The sequence below is a fragment of the Narcine bancroftii genome, chromosome 4 (genome assembly GCF_036971445.1).
Source record: "Narcine bancroftii isolate sNarBan1 chromosome 4, sNarBan1.hap1, whole genome shotgun sequence".
Taxonomy (NCBI): Eukaryota; Metazoa; Chordata; class Chondrichthyes; order Torpediniformes; family Narcinidae; genus Narcine; species Narcine bancroftii.
The window spans coordinates 257,419,003-257,446,982 of NC_091472.1; the positions used below are offsets into that span (position 1 = coordinate 257,419,003).

Genomic DNA, 27,980 nt, shown 5'->3' on the forward strand with positions numbered 1-27,980 from the left:
CCACCACCATGGTAGTACATTCATTTTGACCACCATTGTCTGTAGGTGAGCAGTGACCCTACTTGGACCCAGGTGAAATAACTGGGAAGGCAGGATCTCCTGGGCCTTTCACACCAAATTCCTTGAAATGTGCATTCCCCGGAAATTTTGGTTGGTTGGTGGGTGGGAGAGGAATGAATCTCATCCCCAGCGATGACATAGTGAATGGTGTATTACACACTCACAGGAAGTCCTACCGGAAGGCTGACCACATAGTAATGGCAGACAAGGTTTTTCCAAAAATCAATAAAAATTAATGCTTGTATGCTTAAATAAATTGAATAATTCAATAATTCAAATTGAATAATTCAATCAAGCTTCCTAGCTTTGTGACGCAACATGCTTCTTCTGTTCGGCCATTTGCCAATTCAGACTGCAGGGAGAGGGTGGCCCGGAGGAATTACCCAGGACCTCCACCCTACCGCCGGGTAATTTTCCCAGGCTGACATTTTCACACTACCAGTTCACAGGAGGGTTCCTGGAAAAATTTCCCAGGAATCTGCATTTTACATAGCAATGTGAAAAGGCCTTGTGTGAAAAACCTCTTGTATCACTCCTGTATTTAATCCAATCCACTTTAAAGCTATGTCCCTTGTGTTAGCCATTTCAGCTCTGTGATAAAAGCCTCTGACCATCTATACCAGGGGTGTCAAACTCAAATTCACGGAGGGCCAAAATTAAAAACTTGGACTAAGTCGAGGGCCGAACTAAATATTCATTGAAAATTTTCAACAACATCTGCATGTTTTCTCTTCTTTCAACATATGTAATGTTAAACTTTTTCTTATTAAAATAAATGTTTAATAATAGTTTTGGATAAACTCTTTCCAGAAGCATTAACAAATGAGAAATAAAATATTCAATAAATAATATTTCTCTATAGAGGATTTGACAAATGTTGCTAGTGTGCTGTCGAATAGTAAAATCTGAGGGCTATTGAGAATGTGGGAGAATAACATGATTCCTGAAAAATCAAATGGGTGACTGATTGTGGGCATGAACTCTAGCAGGGTTATTTGCCATGCCCTTTTTCCATTGGTACAGATATCCTTTGATTGACACACTTTTCAAGTTTTATGCCTAATGAGCTTGTATCCAGGTGCAGGACCGTTTTTAACCAGGAATATATTTATCACTGTGACATGAAACTATTGGAAGATCGTTTTATCCTGAGATTAAAGTTCCTAATCCTTACTCAGGCCTGTGTGCGGGAGGGCGGGGTTTGCGGGCGATCGGGTTGGACACCGACAGTGCGGGGGCACCGGCTCTCGCTGCAGGGCGGCATCTCGGCGGATCAGCGGCCCCGTCACCGTGAGTCGTGGGTCGGCCTGCGGCAGGGAGGGGGAGTGGGCAACGGTCCTGGCAAGGTCAGGCCCGAGGCCTCCAGTTCCGGGTGCTGGGAAGCGGCCTTGGCTTCCCCTGACACTGGCCAGGCCCCAAAACCAGAGTCCACGGTGAGACCCTGCAACATAAACGGAGGAGGTGGGGGCGATTAGCGGGCTGACGCCAATGCATTCTGGGATTTATAGTATTAGCTGTGCATGCGCTATACTGGTGCGGCGGCCAGCGGGCCACCTCTAATACATTTTTGAAATGATCTTGCGGGTCAAATATAATTATACCGCGGGCCAGAGTTTGACATGTGTGATCTATACAATCAATGCCTCTCATCATGAAGAGAGATTGAGTTGTCTCAGACAGTACTCACAGGAATTTAGAAGAATTTAGAAGAATGTTTCATGGAAACATAAAAAATTATGAAAAGCATAGAAAAGATTGAGGTAGGTAAGTTGTTTCCATTGTTAGGGGAGATCAGAACTAGGGGACATTGCCTCAAGATTCAGGCTATAGATTTAGGAGGAGGAGCTACTTTTCCAAGAGGGTGGTAAATCTGTGGAATTTGCTGCCCATTGAAGCAGTGGAGGCAACCTCAGTAAATATGTTTAAGACCAGGTTGGAAAGATTTTAACGTTGTAAAAATAGTGGGTAACACAGTTGGTGTAGTGGCTAGTGAACGTTGTTACAGCGCTAATGATTGGGACCATGGTTCAAATCCTGTGCTGTTTTTAAGGAGTTTGTACATTCTCCTGTCTGCCTGGGTTTTTCCTGGGGGCTCCAGTTTACCCCCACTGTTTGAAATGTCCGGGGGGTTGTTGTTAGTTGGGTGTAAATTGGGCAGCATGGACTTGTGGGTTGAAAGGACCTGTTACAGCGCTGTATGCTCAAATTAAAAAAAATACTAAGGGAATTAATGGATATTGGAGGGGGGGGAAGGCAAGTTGGTGGAGATGAGTTTATCATCAGCCATGATTCATTGAATGGCAGAAAAGGCTTGATGGGTATTTCTGGGAATAATACAGAAGGTGCAGGATCAGCTCATGCCAAAGAGGAAGAAAGATTCTAAGGGGAATAAGGGGGGATCGTGGCTGACGAGGGAAGACAAAGACAGTGTAAAAATAAAGGAGAAGAATTGTAACAAAGATGAGTGGGAAGCCAGAGGATTGAGAAATTTTTAAAGGGCACAGAAGATAACTGAAAAGGCAATACAGGGAGAAAAGATGAGTTTGGAGTGTAAGCTAGCCAAGAATATAAAGGATGATGGTAAAAGCTTCTTTAGATATGTGAAGAGGAAAAAAAAATAGGTAAGACCAAAGTTTGGCCCTTGAAGATAGAAAATATGGGGGAAGAAGGAAATGGCAGATGAGTTGAACAGGTACTTTGGATCTGTCTTCACTCAGGAAGACACAATCCTTCTCCCAGATGTAATAGTGGTCAGAGGACCTAGGGTAATGGAAGAATTGAAGGAAATTCACATTAGGTAGAAAATGGTATTAGGTAGACTGATGAGTCTAAAGGCTAATACAGGTACACAATCCTTTATCTGGAACCCTTTGGGGACGGTCTGTTCCTAATTTCTGATTTTTCCAGCTTTCAGAACAAAAGCCAGCTGACCCAGATTTAAGCCCACCTGAATTGTGCTGCCATATCCACCCCTTTTCAGTCGCGTTGGCGTCTTTCTCCCCGCCCACCTGAGTTGCGCTGCTGTCTCTCTCTCTCTCTCCTCCCTCCACCTGCCTGAGTTGTGCTGCCGTTTCTTTCCCCCCCAACCTAATTGCGCTGCTGTCTCGACTCCCCCTGCCACCCCCGCCCAACCTAGTCACACTGGTGTCCCCCTCTCTGCTGTACCAGCACCAGGAAAAAAATGCCGGATTTTGGAGCTTTCTGAAGTTTAGATGTCCAGATAAAGAATTGTGTACCTGTAAATCCCCAGGGCCTGATTGTCTGCATCCCAAGGTACTTACGGAGGTGGCTCTAGAAATTGTGGATGCATTGCTAATCATTTTCCAATGTTCTATAGATTCAGGATCAGTTTCTGCAGATTGCAGGGTAGCAAATGTTATCCTACTTTTTAAGAGAAGAGGGAGAGAGAAAAAAGGTGGGGAAGATGCTAGAGTCAATTATAATAGATGAAATAAAAGTACATTTGGATAGTTGTATCAGGATTAGTCTGAGTCAGCATGGATTTATGAAAGGGAAATCATGCTTTGCTAATCTTGTGGAATTTTCTGAGGATGTAACAATGAAAATGTACAAGTGAGCCAGTGGATGTATTGTACCTGGACTTTCAAAAAGCCTACAAGGTCCTACATAGGAGATTAGTGGGCAAAATTATAGCACATGGTATTGGGGGTATGGTACTGACATGGATAGAAAATTGGTTGGCAGACAGGAAACAAGGAGTAAGGATTAATGCTTCCCTTTCTGAATGGCAGGCAGCGTGACCAGTGCTGTATTGCAAGGCTTGATTCTGGGACGGCAGCTATTTACAATATACATTAATGATTTAGATGAAGCGATTAAAAGTAACATTAACAAATTTTCAGATGACACAAAGCTGAGTGGCAGGTGGAAAAATGAGGATGTTATGAGAATGCAGGGTGACTTAGGCAAATGCATGGCATATGCAGTTTAATGTGGATAATTGTGAGGTTATCCACTTCTGTGGCAAGAACAGAAAGGCAGATTACTATCTGAATGGCGTCAAGTGAGAAAAAGCAGAAGTACAATGAGATTTAGATTAAGCATGGAGGAACAGCGAGCAGTGAAGGAAGCTAATGGCTTGTTGGCCTTCATAACAAGGGGAGTTAAGTATAGGAGCAAAGAGGTCCTTCTGCAGTTGTACAAGTCCCTGGTGAGACCACACCTGGCATACTGTGTGCAGTTTTGGCCTCCAAGTTTGAGGAGGGACATTCTTACTATTGAGGAAGTACAGCGTAGGTTCACAGGGTTAATTCTCGGGATGGCGGGACTCTCATATGTTGAAAGATTGGAGTGACTGGGTTTGTATACACAGGAATTTAGAAGGATGAGAGGGGATCTGATTGAAACATAGAAGATTATAAGGGATTGGACACACTGGAGGCAGGAAACATGTTCCCGATGTCGGGGAAGTCCAGAACCAAAGGCCACAGTTTAAGAATAAGGGGTAGGCCATTTAAAACAGTCGAGGGAAAAACTTTCACCCTGAGAGTTGTGGATCTGTGGAATGCTCTGCCTCAGAAGGCAGTAGAGGCAGTAGAGGCTAATTCTCTGGATACTTTCAAGAAAGAGTTAGATAGAGGTCAAAGATAGTGGAGTTGAGGGATATGGGGAGAAGGAAGGAACGGGGTACTGATTGTGGATGATCAACCATGATCACAGTGAATGGTGGGGCTGTCTTGAAAGGGTGAATGGCTGACTCCTGCACCTACTGTCTTTGGCTGGATGACTTACTTCTGCTCCTATATTTTATGTTCTTAAGTTTTTGTACACCACTCTCAGACTATCCCTCATGCTCCTTTGCTTCAAGGAGAAAAGACCAAGTTCACTCAACCTATCCTCACAAGACATGCTCTCCAATTCCGACAACCTCCTTGTAAATCTCCTCTGCACCCTTTCTGTAGCATTCACATTCTTCCTGAAATGAGGTGACCAGAACGCGACACAATATTCCAATTGGAGACTAACTAAGGTCATGTATGGCTGCAGCATTATCTCACAGCTCTTAAACTCGATCCCTGGCGAATGAAGGCCAACATACCACATGCCATTTTAACAACATTAGCAATACTTTTAGTGCTCTATGGATATGGACTCTAAGATCTCAGTTTGTCCAGAATACACACAGACCTCCAAATAACACTGTATTCTGCCTTAAAATATGACCAACTAAAATTAACCACACTTTTCTGGCTATTTTCTGACTCAATTTGTCACTTTTCAGCTGATCTCTACAAGTCTCTTTGTAAACTCTGGCAACCCTCCAGACTATCTACAATATCACTAACCTTCATGTCATCCACAAATGTAGGAACTAACCCTTCTACTTCCTCAACCAGTTAATTTATAAAAACTTCAAAGAGGAAGGGTCCCATAACAGATGCCTGTGGAACACCATTGGTCACAGACCTCCAGGTTGAATATAAACCATCTTCAACAAGCTTCTACCTTCTCTGGATAAGCCACTTCTGTATCCAGAAAGAATCTGAGAAGTGATAGGGGCAGAGGGCTAAGAAAGATAACTGATAGGAGAAGGGACGGAAAGTGTGCTGATGACACAAAGATAGGGGATGTAGTGGACAGTGAGAATGATTTTCAAAGCTTATAGAGGGATCTGGACCAACTGGGAGAATGGACTAGTAAATGGATGATGGAGTGTAATGCAAACAAGTGTGAGGTGTTGCAATTTGAAAGAGCAAATCATGGAAGGACAAAGACTGTAAATGGTAGGGCACTGAGGAGTACGGAGGAGTTAGAGAGACCTGGGGAAAAAGGTACATTGTTCCATGAAGGTGACATCTCAGGTGGACAGGGTAGTAAAGAAAGCTTTTGACATCTTCGCCTTTATAAATCAAAATATTGAGTATAGGTGTTTGAATGTTATGTTGAAGTTATTAAAATAAATTGGGGAGGCCAAATTTGGAATATTGTCTGCAGTTCTGGTCACCTAGCTACAGGAAGCATATCAATAAGATTGAAAGAGTGCAGAGGATTTTTACTAGGATGTTGCTGTGTCTTCAGGTGTTGAGCAACAGGGAAAGATTAAGCAGGTGAGGGCTTTATTCCTTGTGTTACAGAGTTCTGAGTTGTGTATTGGCCTATTTGTTTGGTTTTATGTTAAAAAGTGACAGTTCACCTTTGCGAGCCAAGGTGAAGGTGGACTGCAGAGCGTGGGGGATGGACTGGGCATGTGCAGGTGATCTAGAAATTTCTGGATTTGGAAGAAAAACCACGACTGGATGTGGCTGTGAAGTGGAAGGAGGGCCAAGTATGAGTCATTGTCTAAGAGGTAGTTTGGAATGTTGGGCATTTTAAAAGGGAGGAACATTCTGAAGGCAGCCAGAAGGATCCGAACCAAGACATTGTTCCTCTCTCTGCAAGCAACACAAGAAGACAACTTTGAATTTTGTGCTCTCTCTCTCTCTCTCTCTCTCAAACAAACTGAATTTTGTTTATGGTCTTTGCTTCAGTTGAGATCAGAGTTTTGTGAGTTTTGTGTCTAAGTTTTTCTGTGGGCTGGTTGGAAATATAACTTAGATTTTAATTATATATGTTTAGGCTGGGGTTTACCCCTGTGTGATATGCCTTCTTTGTGGTTGCTGGTTTGATCTTGTAACACTTGGAATGAAGAAGAATAAGGGGAGATTTGATAGATTTACAAAATTGTGAGGTGTATAGACAGAGTAAATGTGAGCAGGTTCTTTCCACTGATATTAGTGATAAATATAAGAAGACATGGCTTTGGGGTGAAAGGGAAAAGCTTTAGGGGGCATTAAGGGGAACTTATTCACTCAGAGAGGTGTGAGTGTGGAATGAACTGCCATCTGATGTGGTGGGTGTGAACTCAATCTTGAGGTTTAAGAATAAATTGGATAGATACATGGATGGGAGAGGTTATGAAATGGAAGGAGGTTATTGGCACTATATGGCACAGACTAGAAAGGCCGAATGCCCTGCTTTCTTTGCTGTAGCATTCTATGGTTCTAAAAGAAAGATCTACATTTGGAATAGGATTAGTTTAGACAGCATAAGTAGGCTATTGACCGGATTGCCCTATTTCATCTCTTTAGAAGAGTAATCTCTTTCACCATATCTTTTAACTTTTTTTCATTTATCTATTTATCCTGTTATATTTTGAAGATTAATATTGAATAAATATCCTTTGCCCTGCCTGACCATGCAATCCAAATCCAAACCACTTCTAGGTATATGAATTTTCCCAATTCATTTAAATACTGTTGTAATTTTAAATAACTGTCTTCGGTATCCCCTGTAACACCAATATTGTTCAAATTCATGTTCAAGTCTATCATCATCTTATTGCATAAGTACAACCTGATGAAATGGTGTTCTCCGAACCTCTGTGTAAAATACGCAAACACGCTACCAGCCATAACACACGTACAGACAAACCAAACACAAGCAGAAGAAATATACACATTTTAAAATAAATCAATATTGATTAATAAATATTAGACTCTTGGAAGGTTAGTGTCAGTCGTTCTTTTGGTTAGTTCAGCATTCTCACTGCCTGTGGGAAGAATGTGTCATCTGCAAACCTTTTTTTGCCTTTCACCTTTAATCTGGTGCTTGGCTCCTTAGGCCTTGGGAACTGTGATTCTGAAATACTTGTAAATCAGCTTTCATAACCTCTGGGTTCCTCAAAGGATGTTTAGATAATGAGCTACTTTTAAAGTCTTGCCTCTGTTCTAATGAGGGAAACACATGAGAATTATTTGTTGTTGGTACTTCATTTTTAGCCTCCTGAGAGGTCCAGTTTGCCAGCCCTTTTGTTTGAAATGAGTTTTTTCTTTAATCTTGTGAAGAGACTTGTCACAGTGAGAGTGTGGAACGAGCTGCCAGCTGAAGTAATGAATGCGGATTTTGGCATTTCCGAAAAACTTGGATGGGAGGGGTATGAAGGGGCATGGTCCAGATGTAGGTCAATGAGACTGGGCAGACTAATAGTTTGGCACAGACGAGATGGGTAGATGTCATCCAAGTCATTAATTTAGTACAGGTGATAAACAACAGTGGACTCAACACTGATCGATTTGGAGGTACATGATCTTCCTCTTTCTTGCTCATAATTCTAGCTTGGTATTTTCAGTGAATATGGAAATATGGAATTTAGTGCACACAGAAACATTTGATGATCGAGAATATGAATTGCTCAGGCCTGGGGACCGATTGCTGTGGTACAGCAGATGTCACAGCCAGCCAACTTCAGAATGATACATTTATTGTCACTTTTTGCTTTCTGTCTATAAATTATTTATCAACTTGTGTATTACTTCCAATTCCTCTTGCTGTGAGTTTATTGAGCAATCTGTGCAATACACAAAAGTGCTGGAAAAACATAGCATTCGTAGGAAGTAAGGGGTAACTAACATTTTGGGCTTGGGCCTTCATCAGCTATAAGGGAAAAAGCAGGCAGTACCTGAATATAAAGGTGGGGGGGGGGGGCTGGAGGAGGAACATAGGCTAACAGGAAAATGGTCCCAGGTGGATTCAGGTGAGAAGGATAGAAAAAAAAACCATGAAAAATGTTGGGGGAGAGTCAAGGGTAGGGAAGGGGAAGCTGTGGGGAGCTACAGGATAGAGAAAGAGGGAAAAAGAGGGATTAATGGAAACTGGAGAAGAGGGTGTGAATGGTAGAGGTCCCGCTGGCTCGTAGGTAGTCCTTTGCTTTTTTCTATCTTAAATAATGGGGTCACATTTGCCACACTCCAATTCACAGGAACAATTCCAGAATCAGTAGAGTTAGAAGTATGATTAAATGTGGCATCTATCATTTCTAAAACCACTTCCTTCAAAACTATTATCCCTGGAAGCTGTTGCAACTTTTCTTGCATTAAGTTTGACTAACACTTTCTTCAATTTCTCATTCTTGATAGATCTTTGATTGTTCAATATATCTATCAGGTTTTATGAGTGAAGAAATTGTTTAATTCTTCCATTATTTCCTTATTGCCTATTAAAAAATTCTCTGGTCTCCATTCAAGACCTGCACTTTCCTGCATTGGAGCTCTTTTTTATATATCAATAAAAACTTTTACAGTTCACCTTTGTTTCCTGTCAATCTTTTCTCATCTTTCCCTCTGACAGTCTGATAGGGTTTCATTACTGAGTTCCGTATTGCTTCCAAGCCTATGGCTATTTTGAACGTAAAAAAATAGAATAAGTAGTATAGGAAAGGGTCTTTGAACCACTCCTATGCCAACATGTCTCTCCATGGCCTCACACACTGCCAAACCAAGGCTACCTGTAAACTGGAAGAATAATACCCTGTATTCTGTCTGGGTATTCGCCAACTGGATGGCATGAGCGTCGAGTTCTCAGGTTTCTGTTAGACCACTCCCATCTCTCCCTCTCTTCCCCATCTCTCTGTCTCTCTTTCCTCCAGCTATGCATCCTCTTCCCTCTTCATTCAGAGAGCTAGTACCACCCCAATCACTTCTCAGCATTTTGCTCTTGTGCCCTCCCACTGATATCCACCTCCTGATTGTTCAGACACTTTCCTCCATTTTCCTCATACCTTGCTGAAGGGCTCAAGCCTGAAATATTAGTTATGTAACTTTCTTTGCTACATATAGAGAGTGACTTGCTGAGTTTTCCCAGCATTTTTGTGCAAATTTTCAGTTTATGATATTCGTATTGAAGTGTATGTGATATATATCCCTCCCTTGCATATCCATGTTCTATCTGAATGCCACTACTGTGTCTGCTTCTATGAATATTCCTGGTAGCCTATTCCAGGCACCCTGCCCTATCTATAAAATAATACTTGACAAACACCTTTCCTTACAATTTCACCCCTCCCCCACTTCAACTTAACCTTGTGTCCTCGACAAGGTGACATTTTTACCCTCAAGAAAAGGTTCTGTCTGCCCTATCTGTTTGCCTCATAATTTAATAAACCACCACAGGGGCGGCACGGTTGCTGTAGCGGTTAGTGCAATGCCTTTACAATGCCAGATATCAGGACCGGTGTTTGAATCCCGTGCTATCTTTAAGGAGTTTGTACGTTCTCCCTGTGTCTGTGTGGATTTTCTCCTGCGGTTGTAGGTTTACTTAATGTAAATTGGGCAGCATGGACTCATGGGCCATGCTGTATATATGTCTATATTTAAATTAAAAAAAAAAATTAAATACATTTAAATTTAAAATGAATAAATTTAAACTTAAGGTCTCCCTCAGCCTGTGATGCTCCAGAGAAAATAACTCAAGTTCGTCCAAACTCCTCTGCATACCTCATGCCCTCTAATCCAGGCAGCATCTTGGAAAATCTTTTGTACCCTGTCCAGAGCTTCCACACCTTTCATCCTTCCTGTCCAGGGGCAGCCAGAATTGTGCTCAATATCTCACATCTTCATAAACTCCCTGGTATTTAATTTTGTCAACTGTAGATGACTCACTTTCTTGCTAATTTTTTTTTGTCTCGTTTTTATTTTATAACGTGTGCATATCTTTCAATGCTGCCATAATGCATCTCCTATGAAACCTTTCAAACTAAAGTAAAGCCCATTATCTGGAATTTACGCAACTGGCAAAAAACCCTCAAAAATAGGTAAAAAAAAATACGTATGTTTAAAATTGGTGCACCTTGCTGTTAGTTCACCAATCAGGTAGCACACAGTCGTAAGCAACTGGCATTGACAAATCCCCTTGGGTCTCAGATACCAGGAGTTATAATGTTTTCTCCCAATAAATCACCAGTAAACCCTCCTGTTGTGTTTTTATAGTTCCATTCCTTGTTCACCCTATCCTGCTTCAAATGATATGTTTACATTCAACCCCTTGACACCAGCTCCTGCCTCACCCGACTCCCTCACCTCTTCATATGGGCATATCTCCCGTTTCCATGCTCAACCCTGATGCAGGGCCCCAACTCTAAATGTAGACTAGCTCTTTCCCTCCATAAATACTGAAAGACACAGTCAGTTCCTCCAACATTTGTTTGTTCTATTTGCTTGTGTATGCCTTCACAGTTTCCATTGTGCGGATGCAAGATCCAAGTTTTCCTTTCAATATTCATGTCAATTTCTGTCATACTGTGATCTCTCTTCCACAAATGTTGCTTGACAGCGCACTACAGGTGACATGAGTTAAACAAGAAAGTCTACAGATGCTGGGGTCGAGTGCAATACACAATCATGCTTGAGAAACTCAGCAGTTTAGGCAGCATCGGGTAGGAAGTGAAGGGTAACCAACATTATAGGCCTTTGCTCTCTGACAGGTATCCTAGATATGTTAAGGACACATGTAATCTCATTTTTTCCTCTCCCTGTGTTTTTGATCTTATAACAGCTGAAAAAGTGGTTAATGGTAGTTGGACTGGATCCTGGATATATTTTCAACTTCTCTCGTGCACTGACAGAGGAAACTGTGCAGACTAAATTTGTCTGCAAGCCCTTAACTTGCACTGCGCTGGGTGGGTCACGTCTCCAGAATGGAGGACCATCGCCTTCCCAAGATCGTGTTCTATGGCGAGCTCTCCACTGGCCACCGAGACAGAGGTGCACCAAGGACTGCTTAAAGAAATCTCTTGGTGCCTGCCACATTGACCACCGCCAGTGGGCTGATCTCGCCTCCAACCGTGCATCTTGGCGCCTCACAGTTTGGCGGGCAGCAACCTCCTTTGAAGAAGACCGCAGAGCCCACCTCACTGACAAAAGACAAAGGAGGAAAAACCTAACCCCAATCAACCAATTTTCCCTTGCAACCGTGCCTGCCTGTCCCGCATCGGACTTGTCAGTCACCAATGAGTCTGCAGGACACGAGGACATACCCCTCCATAAATCTTCGTCCGCGAAGCCAAGCCAAAGAAAGAAAACAAGAAGGTATCCTAGATGCTGTGTGACCTGCTGAGTTTTTTCTCCAGTGAGTTAGTGTATTGCATCCAAGATGGTCTTTTCCCTCACTGGTTCCTCAATATTCTGAGCTAGAGAAGCATATTAGATATTTGCCATGAATTTTTCTTTCTTTGTATTACCACAAATTTGATTAACTCAGACTATATGCAAGTAAGGCCTCACATGGTTTTATTATTACCTCTGTTACACCTTATTTCCCATACCCTATTTCTTGATTTCTTCCACAGCCACTGTTTAACTTATTTGTAACCAATAAATAATTCCTATCTGCTGCACCCGTATTGGGCGCAGATGGGGAAATTGCTTCACTGAGAACATTCGCTCTGTCCACATCAGTGACAGGGATTTCCCAGTGGCCAACCATTTCAGTTCTGGGTCTGTTGTGGTTTTTTGATGTCCAAGAAATGCAGAGAATTCTTCAGAAAAGTTTAAGCCTTCATTTGCAAACAAAAGCTGAGACAAATCAAAGCATGGACTTTGAAATGCCTGTTGCTATGAGACACTGCCCTTTTTTAATACAGATTTTCAGTTACTTATCAACGTTCGACTTTGATGTTTTGTACCAATTAGCTCATCCCGGGTTCGTTTCTCAGTCATGGTACTCTTATCACTTCTCCTTGCACTACACTTCTTTTAATTGGCCTGTAACAGAATAAATCACTTGCCACTATGGTACCCCTACCTTGTCCTGTCTAACTTCGCCTATCTGATCCCCTGATCTCATCCTGTTTGAATGCTTATTCTCCTGGTGCCTGGAACCACTATTATTTCTTAGATTTGAATGTATGACCTTGATGTTTTCTCTCTGGACTTGTGTTTTAAAGTTAGAAGTTTTGTGGAACCTTGGGGAGGAAGATATTTTCCCTCTTTGTGCTTTAAAGTTAGCAGGCTTTTGGAGTCATCAAATTCTACACATTATAATCAGCCAAATTTCTACATATTGTGGCTGTTACTTAATTACATTAATAATTTCCATAAACTGTGTAGTTGAAGTACATAGTAAATTGTTACATATTAATGGATTAATGCATATATAATGAATAGTAAGTACATAGGTATATTTTCCATACATCCTACTTCCATACTCACATGTCTGTCCATGGCCTCGTACTATCCCGCCAAAGTGACAGTAAATTAGAGGAACAACACTTGATTTTCTGTCTCATTGGCATTAATATTGATTTCTCTGGTTTCTGCTAGCCTATTTTCCTTTTTAACCTTCCTTCTGTTTGCCTTTATCATCTTTCCCCCAGCTCCCCACCATCTTCCCTCTCCATTCACAGACCACCACTCCTCCCGCTGCTTGCAGGTCTGCCCTCCCTCCCTCCCTTTTCCACCCATAACCTCATGCCTTTGGGACAGTGCTCCTCCCCCTGCCCCCCACTCCCATAGTTTTGTTCAGGAGTCTGCCTACACTTTTTCATACTTGAAGGTCTCAACCCCAAAATTTTGGTTCTGTATCTTTGTCTTTGCTATATAAGCGACACTCCAGGTAGTCTTCAGGCTGTCTCTCTACTGGAAAAGGGTGTTAGTAATGACAAGCCGCTGTTCTGTGCAAAGTTCCAACAGGAGGCACCCGTTGTCATTGCACTTGCCAACACCATGCTTGCCAAGGATTCCTGGCCAGGTTTCTAAGTCTTTGCCGATGCGAGCGCTAAGGATGACAACCTTGTCGGCTGTAGCGGTGTGTTGGATGAGGTTGCGCAGATCAGTGTAGAACTTGACCTTTTCTGGTGGTTCCGCCTGAAGGGTTGGAGCATAGACACTGATGAGAGTGATGCGTCGCTTGTTTTGAAGGGGGAGTCGCATGGACATGATCCGGTCAGAGTGGCCTGTTGGGAGGTTTTTGAGTTTGGAGGCAATGGAGTTCTTGACCATGAAGGCAACACCAGATAGGCATCGTTCAGCCTGAGGTTTGTCAGACCAGTAGAGTGTGTAGCCCGCACCGTGTTCTTGGAGGCTGCCTACATCTGCAAGGCGGACTTCGCTGAGACCGGCTATGTCGATGTCGAGTCTGAGGAGTTCATGTGCGATGAGGGCAGACCGACGTTCAGGTCGGTGGCTGTCAGCCTTGTCTAGCATGGTTCTGATGTTTTGCAGGATGCTAGCTTGAGTTTGTGTGCATCTTTTGAGGGGAAGACGTGGACCTGTCCTCGGGCCTGCATAAAGGAGCTTTTAGGTGGAGTGCAGTGTGCGCAGTATTGGCCCCACCCTTTACACCCATGGTTCGTGTGCCGTGGCCAAGCAAGCTGGAACGTGGCAGCGAGGTCCTTGGGTCGTAGGTTTTATATCGGAGTGACCTTCTCCGATGCAGGTTGCTTAACCGGGCTGAAGAGGCCTGCCTCCCCTTTTAGGTCGAACCATTTCTAGAGATCTACGACCGCTGTCCACAGTTATGGAGTGGTGCGCCCTGGAATCGGCCTGTATGTGTTTACTCCTGCCGCGGCCGAGTAAAGGGGATGCAGCATTGGTTGAGGATCAGAAAGGAAAGTTCTAGTAGAATTTTTTTTTTAAGACTGGAGAGAACTCTGCAATGGAGTTCACAGTTGTTAGTGTTTAGACTATTGGTTTTTGAGGTGTGTATTAAACTGTGAAATACATTAAACAGTTCTCATTGACCGCTCCCGGCCCGGGGCTCAGCTGTGAACGGTCGGGCTGTGTGAGCTGCCGGGGTTTCCTTGGCGATGGCGGCCTGTGTTCGGTGCTCGGGCAGCGGTGCGGGCAGGCCCAGTCTCGGCTGGCTGTCTCTCCCCGCGATGCGGCCGTTACCTCAGGCGGACTCAGGCAGGATCTCGGGCTCCCCCGGGCGGCAGCGCATCCTCGGGCATCCAAACACTGGTGAGGTCCTCCATCAGCCAGCTCCCCCACATCTCCATCGGGCACTCAGAACTCAAAACAGACAACCAGTTTACCTACCTTGGCTGCACCATTTCATCTGATGCAAGGATCGACGAAGAGATAGACAACAGACTCGCCAAGCCAAATAGCGCCTTTGGAAGACTACACAAAAGAGTCTGGAAAAACAACCACCTGAAGAAACACACAAAGATCAGCGTGTACAGAGCCATTGTCATACCCATGCTTCTGTTCGGCTCCAAATCATGGGTCCTCGACCGGCATCACCTACGGCTCTTAGAACGCTTCCATCAGCGCTGTCTCCGCTCCATCCTCAACATTCATTGGAATGACTTCATCACCAACATCGAAGTACTCGAGCTGGCAGAGTCCACAAGCATCGAATCCATGCTGCTGAAGACCCAACTGCGCTGGGTGGGTCACGTCTCCAGAATGGAGGACCATCGCCTTCCCAAGATCGTGTTATATGGCAAGCTCTCCATTGGCCACTGAGACAGAGGTGCACCAAAGAAAAGGTACAAGGACTGCTTAAAGAAATCTCTTGGTGCCTGCCACATTGACCACCGCCAGTGGGCTGATATCACCTCCAACCGTGCATCTTGGCGCCTCAGTTAAGCGGGCTGCAACCTCCTTTGAAGAAGACTGCAGAGCCTACCTCACTGACAAAAGACAAAGGAGGAAAACCCAACACCCAACCCCAACCAACCAATTTTCTCTTGCAACTGTTGCAACCGTGCCTGCCTGTCCCGCATCGGACTTGTCAGTCACCAACGAGTCTGCAGCAGACGTGGACATATCCCCCCCATAAATCTTCGTCCGCGAAACCAAGACAAAGAAAGAAAAGAAGAATAAACGACACTGTTTCTCCAGCATTATGTTTTTACTTCAACCATGATGTCTACAGTCTTTCATATTTTACTCCTATCCTTTTGATAGTTGTTTCACCCAAATTGATTCATGTTTGACATTTATGTTCTTCCAAGCCAAGGTAATATTTCAGTTCTACCCTGGATAAAAATGCTACACCTCCCCTCAATCCTGGGTCACTCACTACCTCTTTCTTGTGAATACAAAAAAAATTGGTTAGGATCCCAGGATAAAGTTTTATTTTTGTAACACCTGGATTATTTCTTTCTCTTATGCTCTGGTTGATATTTTCCCCTGTGTAAATTAAAGTGTATGGTCATTTACCTATACTGAACTGGGAGATTTCCTGTATGAAAGTAAGTTACTTGCATTTTAAGCAGGGGGGTGTATATATAAAAAAGGATGTTCCTTTAATGTGTTGGAGCAATGGCGTCTACACTCATATCTAAGACGTTACATTTTCTTGAGACCATACTCCTTCTCCTCGCACCTGTTACTCAGCCTCCTAGAAGTAATATTCTCCCTCCATCTTGCTGCCTTTTTCTTCCTGCTCTCTTGCTTTAAGATTGTTATGGGCAAAGGGTTAGTCTGGAATTCGTTAAATTTAGGGGAAGGTAAGTTACAGCATTAGAAGCCAGGAGCTGGGGAGGGGTTTAGGAAAGTCCACGTGTGATGCAGGAGTTGTTTAAAGGGCAGTTGTTTAGAATTCTGGACCAGCGTGTTGCTGTGTGGAAGGTGCATGAGAATGGCAAGGATCTGGAACATCAGATGATGAGAGATTTTGTAAATTTTATCAGAGTAGTGGGAAGTTGAGATTACATTTAAGGTTTCTATTATTGTCAAGTGGCAGCCAACTCAATCAACTGGTTTAAAAAAGAGAAAATAAATAAATTTTAAAAATTAAATAAGAATAAATACAAATTTAAATAAAAGCATAAATTAAAGTTAAAAATTGTAAAACTATATGTTATTCAAAGCAACATACCACCCCTTGGTGAAGATGGGAGCAAATATTTAGACAGCAGAATACCCTGGTCATGCCCCACTCACAGCAGCTGTTCGAATAAAGTTTCAATAAATTTGTGATTGAATAAAATTGGTGGCACCCAGTGTGAAGAACTGACCAATGAGCAACTCTTCCAAAGTGTCTCCCAATGCGTGCTTAGTAAGAGTCTTTATCTTCATTGGTATATCAGTAAGGCTTTATCAGTGTTTAGTCAAGAAAACTGGTATACAGATATACAGATAATACATTTCAATAAAATGATCTGGATAATTATATAGAATTATCTGTATAACAATGTAACAAAAACATATACATGTCATAAATCATATCCATAATTTGTATTCCATGTGTTCTATATAGAAACAAATTACAAAGGGAAGAGAAAAAAAAGGAGAAAATCTCAAACCCCTGCCTAACACTGCTGGAGAGAGGTTTTCCTTACTTTGTCAAAAATTTTAGCATAGATTTATTACTGAATCCTTTGGTGGCCCTCTTTGGCACAATGGGAGAGGATGATTCTTCTCTTTGGTTCAAAGTCGTGCAATCTCTTGCCTCTTTTTTTTGGCGAGGTGAGCAATTTTGCTTAAATGGAAGAATGCTGCCCACCTAATCATGATCAGTGGTTGTGTGACATCATGTTCTGTTTGAACATGGAAAAGATTAGTTATTCAATGAATAATTCAGATATAAGATTCCAGAGGTATCGGGGGCGGGGGGTCATTCATGACTCACTTTCTTACTTTATAATTTCATCTTCTGGTAATTAAATTGTCTGACTCGTATCTATCCATGTTATTTTTTTCTTTATCTTTTTTCTTTTAATATTAATCACATATAGCATCTGGCATCAGTGTTCGGCAGGGTTTTGAGTTTTTCGCCTTTTTTCTTTTTTTCTTTTTTCCTCATCTCTTTGTATTTGTTTCTATATATAGCATGTGGAATACAAATTATGGATATGATTTATGACTTGTATATGTTTGTGTTACATTGAATATTTTGATAATTCTATATAATTATCCATATCATTTTATTGAATTGTATTATCTGTATGCCTTCTATATTAATTTTTTTTAAAAAGTAAGACTTTATCTGAAACTTGGGGTGTAAATTATGATGGCAGCATGGTTAGCATAGCGGTTAACGCAACGCTTTTACAGCGCCAGTGACCGGGGTTCAAATTTAAATGTAAATGTTGTAAGTTACGGGAATTACCTGAAGTGAACTTTACATAATTAAAGGCTACCATACTGATTTTTTTTTTCAAATTACATTTCATTTTGCACTGTCTTTTGTCTTTTAACCTGTTTCTTCTTAATGCAGATATATTAATTAGGCATTGAAAGTGTGTATCTTGGGCAACCAGAAAATTTGCGTATCCGGTATCACCAATTCCCAAAAGTGCTGGATGGCAGGGATTTTACTGGTTAATAAAAATGTAACATGCATGATGTACTTTAACTTTTGCCTGCCATAAGATGGGCAAAGAGTCACCATTAGTGTTGCCCAGCACACCTTACAGAAAAAGAGAAAGGGTGGCAGAAAGGATTCTCTTCAGAATCACTGAGTGCCCATGGAGGTAATGGTAAATAAACTGAAATCAGTTAAGGATATTAAGGAATATAAAGATAGTAGGAATCAGGAGAGCCAAAAGGGGCCCTGAAATGACCTTGGTGAGACAGATAAAGGAAAATCCTAAGGTAAGTAATGGCTCATATGGTAATTATTAAAGTGCATGGAAAGGGTTTAGTGCCAAGGAATCTAATATCACCATGAATGAGAAACACTATGTATGTAGTATCATACCAGTGGTAGTTCAATAACATCGTGATTGTGTTACTGGACTCGTGATCAGAGTTCTGCAAAAAAAATCGATAAACACTAGTTTGAAACCCTCTGTGACAGCTGAGAAATTAAATTCAGTAATGTTATGAATCTTGAATTTGGGACATAAAATGTTGTTTCTATTTCAAATCTAAACCTTTTAACTTGTCATTTAAAGAAAAATCATTTGTCATTTAAAAATCCTTCAAGTTCACTATTCTTCAGTGAAGGATGTCAGCCATTCTTGTTTGGTCTTCTCATAAGAAATGGGAGCAGGGGCAGGCCATTCAGCCCATCAAGGCTGTCCTGCCATTCAATAAGATCATAGCTTATCTGATGATCGGTTCATCTCCAGCTACTTGCTTTTTCTCTATAGCCCTTAATTTCATTACTATGCAAAAAAATCTATTCAATTTTGTCTTAAACATGTTTACAGAGATAGCCTTCATTGCTTCCACAACAGAAAATTCCATCAATTCACCACCCTCTGGAAAAGCAGTTTCTCCTCTTCTCCATCCTAAATCTGTTACCCTGAATCTTGACTATATACCCCCAGTTCTCGTCTCACCTACCAGTGTGGGAAAAAAAAACTTACCTACCTCTGTCAAATCTATTCTTTCAAAATGTTGTGGATTTCTATCATTCTCCTCTCATTGTTCAGAATCCCAGACAAATTAATCTCTTTTGATAAGCTTACCCTGTCATCTCTGGAATCTCATCTGTACTGCTTCCAAGGCCAGGATATCATTCCTCAAGTAAGGAGAGCAGAACTGCATGCAGTACTCCAAAAGTAGCCTCCCCAGAACCCTGTAGATTTGCAGCATTACCTCGCTGCTCAATTAACCAATGTGGTAATCTTTCCTCCGTTTAGATCAGTTAGGGACCGATCAGAAATGCTAGCATTTCCACAATGACTACATCTCGTTAAAGAATAAAAGAATTCCTGCCACAGTTTCTCAATGAGGACAGTGATTACCAGTTGTATTTGCCTTATGATTAATGAGCATACTGAGGAAAGCCATGCACAGAAAAAGAAGCTTTGTTATTGCTTGGGTATGGGATTGATTATGCTGCTGTGTTATTGGAAAACCTTTTCATATTGTGGCTGGACACAAGAAATAATGGTCTATTCTGGGCCACAGTGCAAGTCATCAATTGTTGCAGATGGTGTAAAGATTTCACCTATTTATACTGTACTCAATTTCCTATGGTCCAATTGGCACTTTGTCATGATCTTCTGTATCAGGGGGGACCAGAGATACTGGCGCAAATATTTTTCGACAAATCATTCTTGCTCAGTGACAAGAGCTTCAAGAAAGAAAGATCTGTTGGTTGATCACAGAATAAGGTACATGGGGACAGATCACAAACCAAGCAGTGCATTGACAGCACATTAGAACATAAAATGGGCATTTTTGACATGGCCAAAATAAATGCCTGTTGGAAGCTATTTATCTGGCAACTCCAACAGCAGGTGTTCTGGGACATACAGCTGTGAACATGTGTAAGAACAGAAAGGCAGATAGGAGCAGTCGTGCTATCTATCCCTTGTTCCTCCATTCATTAAGATCTTTTAGCTCAGTACCATGTTCAAGATTCCAGATTATTTTATTGTCTGGCTTCTGGTAGACAAAATGAAAGTTTGTTTAATATTACATGATCTGTTTTATTACATGACAGTGATTCGCTATCAGCAGAAATTGTTCAGCACCCCTTACAGCCGGAGAAAGAGAAGCAAAAGGGAATTGTTCCCCCACCACCCCCACCCCCAGAGTCACTGAATATTCATCGCTCAACCTTCACTGTTCCTGCAGCCTCTCTTCCACACTGCCTTCAGTCCAAACCATCAGCAACCCAGACTCCAGATACATAGTTTTGACATGATCAGGAAGCCTTCAGCACCTTCGTACATTTTGGTTCCAAATTGGAACTTCCAATACCTGGTACTCCTTCTGCCAGTCTCCAGAAGTCTGCAGCCTGGCGGGAGTCCCTAGACCACAGTCACCAGCAGCCTGCAGCCTATGTGGAACCCTCGAGTTGCCAGCAGCCCACCGCCTATGTGTTCTCCACCGACAGAGCCCCTCACTGGTCTTGCACTAGCCCCATAGTCCTTGATTCCCTTCATATCTGGAAATGCAAAGGGTCACCCTTGAGGGAGTGGGAGAATATGATTCAGTAGCTATAGCAGGTGTGGGAAGAAGAGGAGGGGCACGAGCCTTAGGTGCTGTAATTTTACGTAATACAATGAGGCAGCACCAAGTGGGAACAGAAATCCTTGGATGTGCCAGGTGGGGAGAGGTGGTGATGCAGTGGAGGAAATCAGTCGGTCTTGCAGCATCCATTGGAGGTAAAGATATATTACTGACATTTTAGACTTGAGCCCTTCCTCAAGGTGTGAGTGGGGAAAAAAAATCAAACCACTGAATTAAAGGACGAGGAAAGCAAGGGAGGAAAAATGGGAGGGGATGAGTCCAGACCAACAGACAAAAGGTGTTAATTAGATACGATAAGAGGAAAGGTGAGAATTGATTTTGGCTCTGTAAAAGGAGATGGAGAGAGAGAGAGAGAAAAGGAGACAGGGTAAGAAGATGGGAGGAGGTTCAACCGACAATGGAGAAGTCAGTTTTAATGCCATCAGGTTGTAGGGTGCCCAGACGGAAGATGAGGTGTTGTTCCTCCAATTTGCAGGTGGTCTCACTTTGGCAATGCATGAGACCGTTGACAGACATGTCAGCAAATGAATGAGGCAGGGAATTGAAATGAGTGGCCACTGGGAGATTCATATTATTGTGACGGACATAGCCAAGGTGCTTAACAAAGTAATCTCCCAGTCTGTGTTTAGTCTCTCTGATGTGGAGGAGACCACAACTGGAGCATCAGATCCAGTAGATGACCCCTGCAGATTCACAAGTGAAGTGTTGTTTCACTTGGAAGGACTGTTTGGGGCCCTGAATGGTGGTGAGGGAGAATGTGTGGGTGCAAGTGTAGCATCTTCTGGGTCACAGAAGTTGAATTATGTGATTCTTTGTTGCGGGAGCTGGATATTGTGGGATTTGTAATTTCTATAGAATTACCATTTAAGTAGGGTGCTATACAAATGAATAATTTGTGTGCATTTAATGTGTCCTTTAAAAAATAGTCAAACTTAACTCCATGCTCTGGTTTTAAAGTCATAGTTGTGCAACATGGAAATGTCAATTTGTCCCTAATCTTCCATCCAGACATCCTGATCTTATTTGGCGTGTTTTTTTTTGGCACATATCACTCAAAACCTTTCCCATCCCATCTACCTGTTTAAATGTCATTTTAGGGCTGACACAATTAGTGCAGCGGCTTGCACACCGCTGTTACAGCACCAGTGACCGGGATCAGGGTTCGAACCATGTGGTGTCTGTAAGGAGTTTGTATGCTTTCCTCGTGTCTGAGTGGGTTTTCCCAGGGGGTCCAGTTTCTTCCTTCCCTTCAAAATGTACTGAGGGTTGTAGGTCAACTTGGGGTATTTGATTTTAGTCTTTAAAAATTATGAAAGATTTTTATAGTGTTCAAGTTTATTCTTCATCGACGTACAAGTTAAAACCAACGAAACAGTGTTCTCTGGTCCTTGGTGCATTACACTGCCATCACATACTGATATAACACAAATATAGAAAAATGATATACATCCACAGTTCTTGCATACAAATATTAAAATAAACATTATTAAATGAACACAGTAGTTGTGTCACAGGGTTGGTAGACATATTTTCATTGAATGGAAATGTATAACCTGCTGCCATCATTACAAGAAAGTCACCAACACAAATCTAGTAGGAATATTAAGCCACTGTCTCACTCAACATTTTTAACCTCGTCACTTCCAGTCATCTCCCTCCCACAGCCTCCAAACTCATTTTTTCCAAACTCATACTCCAGGCTTTATCACCTACCCAAGATTCATAATTCATCCAATTGTCCCGGAAGACCCATTGTTTCCAAACACTCCTGTTCCACCAAACTGCTATCTGCTTTCCTTGACTTCATTTTGTCCCCTGCGATACCTCACATGCCCTCCATCACTTCAACTACTTTCGGTTCCTGGAACTATAACGCCTCATTTTCACGATGGAGATTCAATCTCTATACACCTCCGTGCCTCATACTGAAAGTCTCAAAGCACTTTGATATTTTTTCTCCACAACAGACCTGACCAATCCTCCTCCACCACCACCCACCTGTGCATGGCAAAACTTCTTCTCCTTTAACTCACCTCATTTTCTCCAAGAGAGTGGGTGCTGGCATGGGTCCCAGCTAAGTCTACTTTTTAGTTGACTGTGAATCAGAGCACGCTATAAGCCAACACCAGCCAGTCTCCTCAAATCTTTCTGCACTATATTGATGATGACATTTGTACTGCCTCCTGCACTCACAACGAGATTGTCAACTGAGGCTACCTGCAAATTTGAACAACAAGACCAAACATTCCATCTGGGCATTCTCCAACCAGGAAGCATTAACCTCCCCCCCCCCCCCCTCTCTCTCTCTCTCTCTCTCTCTCTCTCTCTCTCCCTCTCTCTCTCTCTCTTACACATCTAACATACTACAGTCCCCTCCTCTGTGTCAGCCCCTGGTGACAGTTTACTTTTATCAAATGGGAGCTATAATCCTTAAGGCATTGCTAGTTGCATTGCAACCATGATCGCTATCATTACATCTCCCTTTCTTAAAACATGAGTAGCTTTCTTTTACCTAATATGCTTTCTTTGTATAACTCTGACATTTTCACTTTAACACCAAGAACTTACATTTTATTTATTATCAACATTGTTAACATTTTTTCAACTTGTTTTGTGTGCTCACATTTACATGCACTAAAGCGTGAAGAGCGAATAAGATAGCACCACTTCATTATATAGCAGGAGTCCTCAATGAGTCTCTTGGAAGGATTCTCATGTCTTGATGATCTCCTGATCGATTGTCCTTAAATCTGAGTTGTTGCCTCAGGTGATGTCTTCTCAAAGTTTTTACATCTACTGTGGCTGCTACCATTTGAAGGTCTCAACAATTTCTTTGCAGAACATCACCTTCACTGTAGGAATGGTATATGATCTTGGCTACACTTCACTAAGGACATTTCCCTTCGAGCCCATAATTTTGTTTTGTCTTTGAGCCTTGGTCACCAGTGTAGAGTTCTGTTAGGGTTTTTGTTCCTCTGTCAAAGTAATATTTTTGCTTTTCTTTCTGTTGTTCTTTAAATTTCCTCACTTTCTCCTTTTTGTTAGGAAGTTCTCCTGAATGTGTAGGTTTGATCTTAGCTTACATCCCATAAGGAGATGTGCTGGTGACATACCACACTTGAGCAGTATTGTGCGGTATACTAGCATGCTCTGGTAGAAGCCTGTTTCACTGTCTTTTGCTTTGTTCATCACTCTTTTCACTGTCTGTACCAATTTTTCCACTAGATCATTGGACTGTGGAAAATGAGGACTTGTGTGTACAAAGTCCCACACTTTGGCAAACTGTCAGAATTTTAAATTGCAAAACTGGGATCCATTATCTGTGATGACCTCGCTTGCTATGCCATGTCTGGAGAATATGGCTTTCATACCTGTTATTACAGCGTCTGTAATGTTGGTGTTCACTTTACACACCTCTGGATACAAAACTACAAGAAGTCCTTCCGTTGACATTCGAATAGGTCAGTGTTTACCTTCTGGTAAGGTCTGTATCGTGCTGGATGTGGCTTTAGTGGTTCTGCAGGGTTACTTGCTTGATATTTCTGGTATATTGTACAGTTTGACACTTCATTTGTTATATCATTGACTTTTGGCCGATATCACCTCTCGTGCCGACATCACCTCTTGTGCCACTTTTTGATCCGAGATGTCCTCCATGGATAATTTCACATCTGTTTTCTCAGACTCTTTGGGATAAGGATTTTGCTTCTTTGAAGATGATGTCTTCAACCACTGATAGTTCTGCCCTGCAGTTCCAGTACTCTGCAACATCAGGTGAGCAGTCCTGCTTCATGTTGGGCCATCCATCCAAAATGTTTTTTTTCAGTTGTCTGTGTTTCATCTTTGCTTTTCTTTGACTTTATGAGCTCAATTTTTGCATCTGATGTGGACAGTGCACTTGTGATCATGTCCATGAAGGCATTCACGTCTTCATCTATTTTGGTGTTTGCGGGGTCTCTCGTGTCAACAGCTCTAGACATCATGTCTGCTGTGTACATTAGCTTACCCGAAGTGTACGCTACATTCAGTGTATAATGTTGCAGCATTCTTTGTATTCTAAGTGGACATTCATTTAATGCTTTTGGAAAAATGCAATCAAGGGCTTATGGTCAGTCTTTGCACTGATTGCTTGTCCTGACACAAACTGATGAAATATTTCACAGTTGTACGTGATGCTGAGCAGCTCCTTTTCAATGTGAGCGTATCGCATCTCCGCGTCTGTCATTGAGCGTGATGCATACGCAATGGGTTGCCAGTCATCATATTTTTGCAGAAGTGTATCAAGTCCACTGTGTGATGCATCTGATGATATCTTGACAGGTCTCGCTGGGTCGTAAAACCTCAGAACTGGTTCCTCTGTGAGCAGTTTCTTTAGTTCCCTCCCTGACTTTTCATGGTCATGACTCCAATCCCATTCATTGTTCTTTTCTGTTAAGTCTTCTCAATGGAGCCATCTTTTCTGAGAGGTTGGATATGAATTTACCCATATAGTTGACTATTCCATTAAACATCTGTGAGTCCTTTTTGCATTGTGGTCTTGGCATGTTCCCAATGGTGGACATCTTTCTGGGATCTGGTCTGACGACCTCACTGCCAATAATATCTCCTACAAATGTTAGTTCTGTCATCCTGAGCTGGCATTTCTCCCTATTCAGCTTCAGGTTTGCTTTCCTTGTTGCTTCCCGCACTTTCCTTAGTCTCTCATCATGCTCCATTCACATGGTTCCCCATACTATGATGTCATCCATTGAAGTATCAACTGCATCTAGGTTCTCATAGACCATATGGATAGTTTTGTGATACACTTCAGGAGCTGAGGCAATTCCTAATGATAGCTTTAGGAATCTGTATCTGCCAAATGGATGATTGACCATGCATAGTCTTGAAATTGCTTCATCAAATTTTAACTGCCAAAATCCTGATGATGCATCTAACTTGCTGAATGCATTTGGAAACTATGATATAATTTCTTCATGCGTCGTAAGCTTAAATTGCTCTCTCTTTATTGCTCTGTGTTAGATCTCTTGCATCCAAGCAAATTCTAAGCTTTCCATTCTTTTGGTCCACAACAATGATTGAATTCACCCACTCCATTAGCTCATCTTCTGAATCATGATCAGGCTTTCCATCCTGTCCAACTCTGCCTTTAGTTGCTTTTGAAGTGCAAATGGAACTTTTCCACATGGATGCATTATCGGTGGCACACATTTATCCACTCTGATTATATGTTCTCCTTGAAGGCAGCCTAGCCCCTGAAATAGGTCATTGCACTCCTTCATGAGGACTTTTTTTTACCAGGTTCAGTTTCTCACAACCTAGTATGGCCTGTATATCCTTTGGTACCATGATGAATGCTAGCATGTGCTCTTAGTCCTTGTGTTTCACTTTGACTATGCATTCTCCTTGCACTGCTATATCGGTACCTGAATATCCTGCCACCTTCACTTTTGTTCCATACATCTTTGGCCTGGGTCTAATCTTCTTAAAATCAATCTCTGATATTACATTAATTTGTGTTGCAGTATCCAATTTAACTGAAATGTATATGTCATTCACTTTTAATCTCAACATCCAGTCTCCGTTTTCTTTCTTGTTTTCAGTCACAACATCTACTTAGAATTTCTCTATCTTCCTTTCATCTACTGCATGAACCTTGCTTTGTTGCATTTGGTTCCTATAGCAACAGGCATAAAGGTTGCTTTTGTTGCACATATTGCATGTTTGATCATATGCTGGACACTTTTTTTGGTAGGTGTTTTGCACTGCGTCGACGACATGGCTTTTGCTTGTCCCTTTCACTTTTGTTCGCTGGCCATGCCTCTTTCCACTTTGGTTCTCTTTTTGTTATAAAATTATATCCAGTCTTACTCACTGCATTAATGTTGCAGCTAGTTTCATTGAATAGCTCTTTTGCCTGCGATGTTACAGTTTCTGCATCTCTACAGAGTGCTATGGCTTTTCCAGGTCTAGATTTTGCTGTCCTTGCAGTATTTCCCTTAGACTATTATCTAGAATACCACACAGACGTCTGTCTTTTATCAGTGAATCGGTCAGTCCACTAAATTCACACGTTTTGCTTCTGTTTCTCAATTCTGTCACATACTGATCAATACTTCTGTTTTCTATACATGTGAACAATCTGTGCCTCTTAAACGTCATGTTACATTTAGGTATGCAGTATGCCTCAGTCTGCTCTGTGTCAGCCCCTGCTGGCAGCCAAGTATAATCAAACAGGAGCTATAAATCCTGAAGTCATTGCTAGCTGCATTGCAACCATGATCACTGTCATTTGTTTCCTCCAGCATGACACACCATTCAGAGTGTTACCACCTCCTCCGTAACTTTCCAGCATCTTTTGTTTTCTGTTCTTTCACACATATGCATCTGTGACAAACCCTCTCCCCCCATCCCACACTCCTTTTTATTCAGACATTTGCCTGCTTTATGCTCATATCTCGGAGGGCTCAGGCCCAAAAATGTCTGGAGATCTGTGGTTTAAAAACCCAAATTCTGGAGAAACTCGGCATATTAAACAGTGTAAATTATATTAGCAAAGATAAAGTTACATAACAAACGTTCTGGGCTTGATCTCTTCATCAAGGTATGAACAAAATATGGGTAGGTGCCCAAATGAAATGGTGGGAGTGGTGGGGGAGGGAGATAATAGGTGGATAAAGGAAGGAGGGCATATCAGCAAGCAGGTGGAGGTTGGATGGCTCTGTGAGTGGAGAGGTAATAGGGTGGAGAGCTGGAGGATGGGGAAGAGAGGGAGAATTGAGAATGGCCAAGCAGAAACTAGAGAAGTTGATGTTAATGCCATCTGGTAGAAGATGGAAAATTAGGTGTTGCTCCTCCAATTTATGAGTGAGCTGGGCTTTTTAACCTGACATGAAGCCATGGCAGACCTATCAATGAAGGGGTGAAAGCTCAGTATTGAAATTGTTAGCCACTAGGGGGTCCCTTTCACTGAGGTGGGCAGAGTGAAGTTGCTCAGCGAAGCCATCTCTCATAAAGTGACAAGGTGAGCAGTGAGGTTCGTTGTAAGTAATCCGTGGTAATGTGGCAAAGGTGAACACCACTGAATAACTTGTGTTTATATTAAAAAAAATATACAAAAACATAAATCCTCAAAAAATTCACCATTCAAAGCCAAACAAAAATCCCCATTGGTGGTCAAGCTCGCCAGTCCCCTCTCCCTCCTCTTGGTGATCTGTGGGTCTTTATACATCTGCAGTCAGTAAAGGAATATTTAAGGTGGTCTGT

General features: G+C 42.1%; 1 protein-coding gene across 11 annotated transcripts in view; it reads left to right on the forward strand.

The window, feature by feature from the left end:
* Positions 1 to 27,980, forward strand: part of LOC138761898 (contactin-associated protein-like 5) — a 1,131,905-nt gene that overhangs the window by 72,472 nt on the left and 1,031,453 nt on the right. The window contains exon 2 of one of the 11 annotated variants that reach the window (XM_069934825.1): positions 24,401 to 24,491. The exons of the other annotated variants lie outside the window; for them this stretch is intronic. Coding sequence (XP_069790926.1) covers positions 24,434 to 24,491 — 58 coding nt within the window. The 5' untranslated portion in view covers positions 24,401 to 24,433. The remainder of the gene's footprint in view (positions 1 to 24,400; positions 24,492 to 27,980) is intronic. 11 annotated transcript variants of the gene reach the window in all.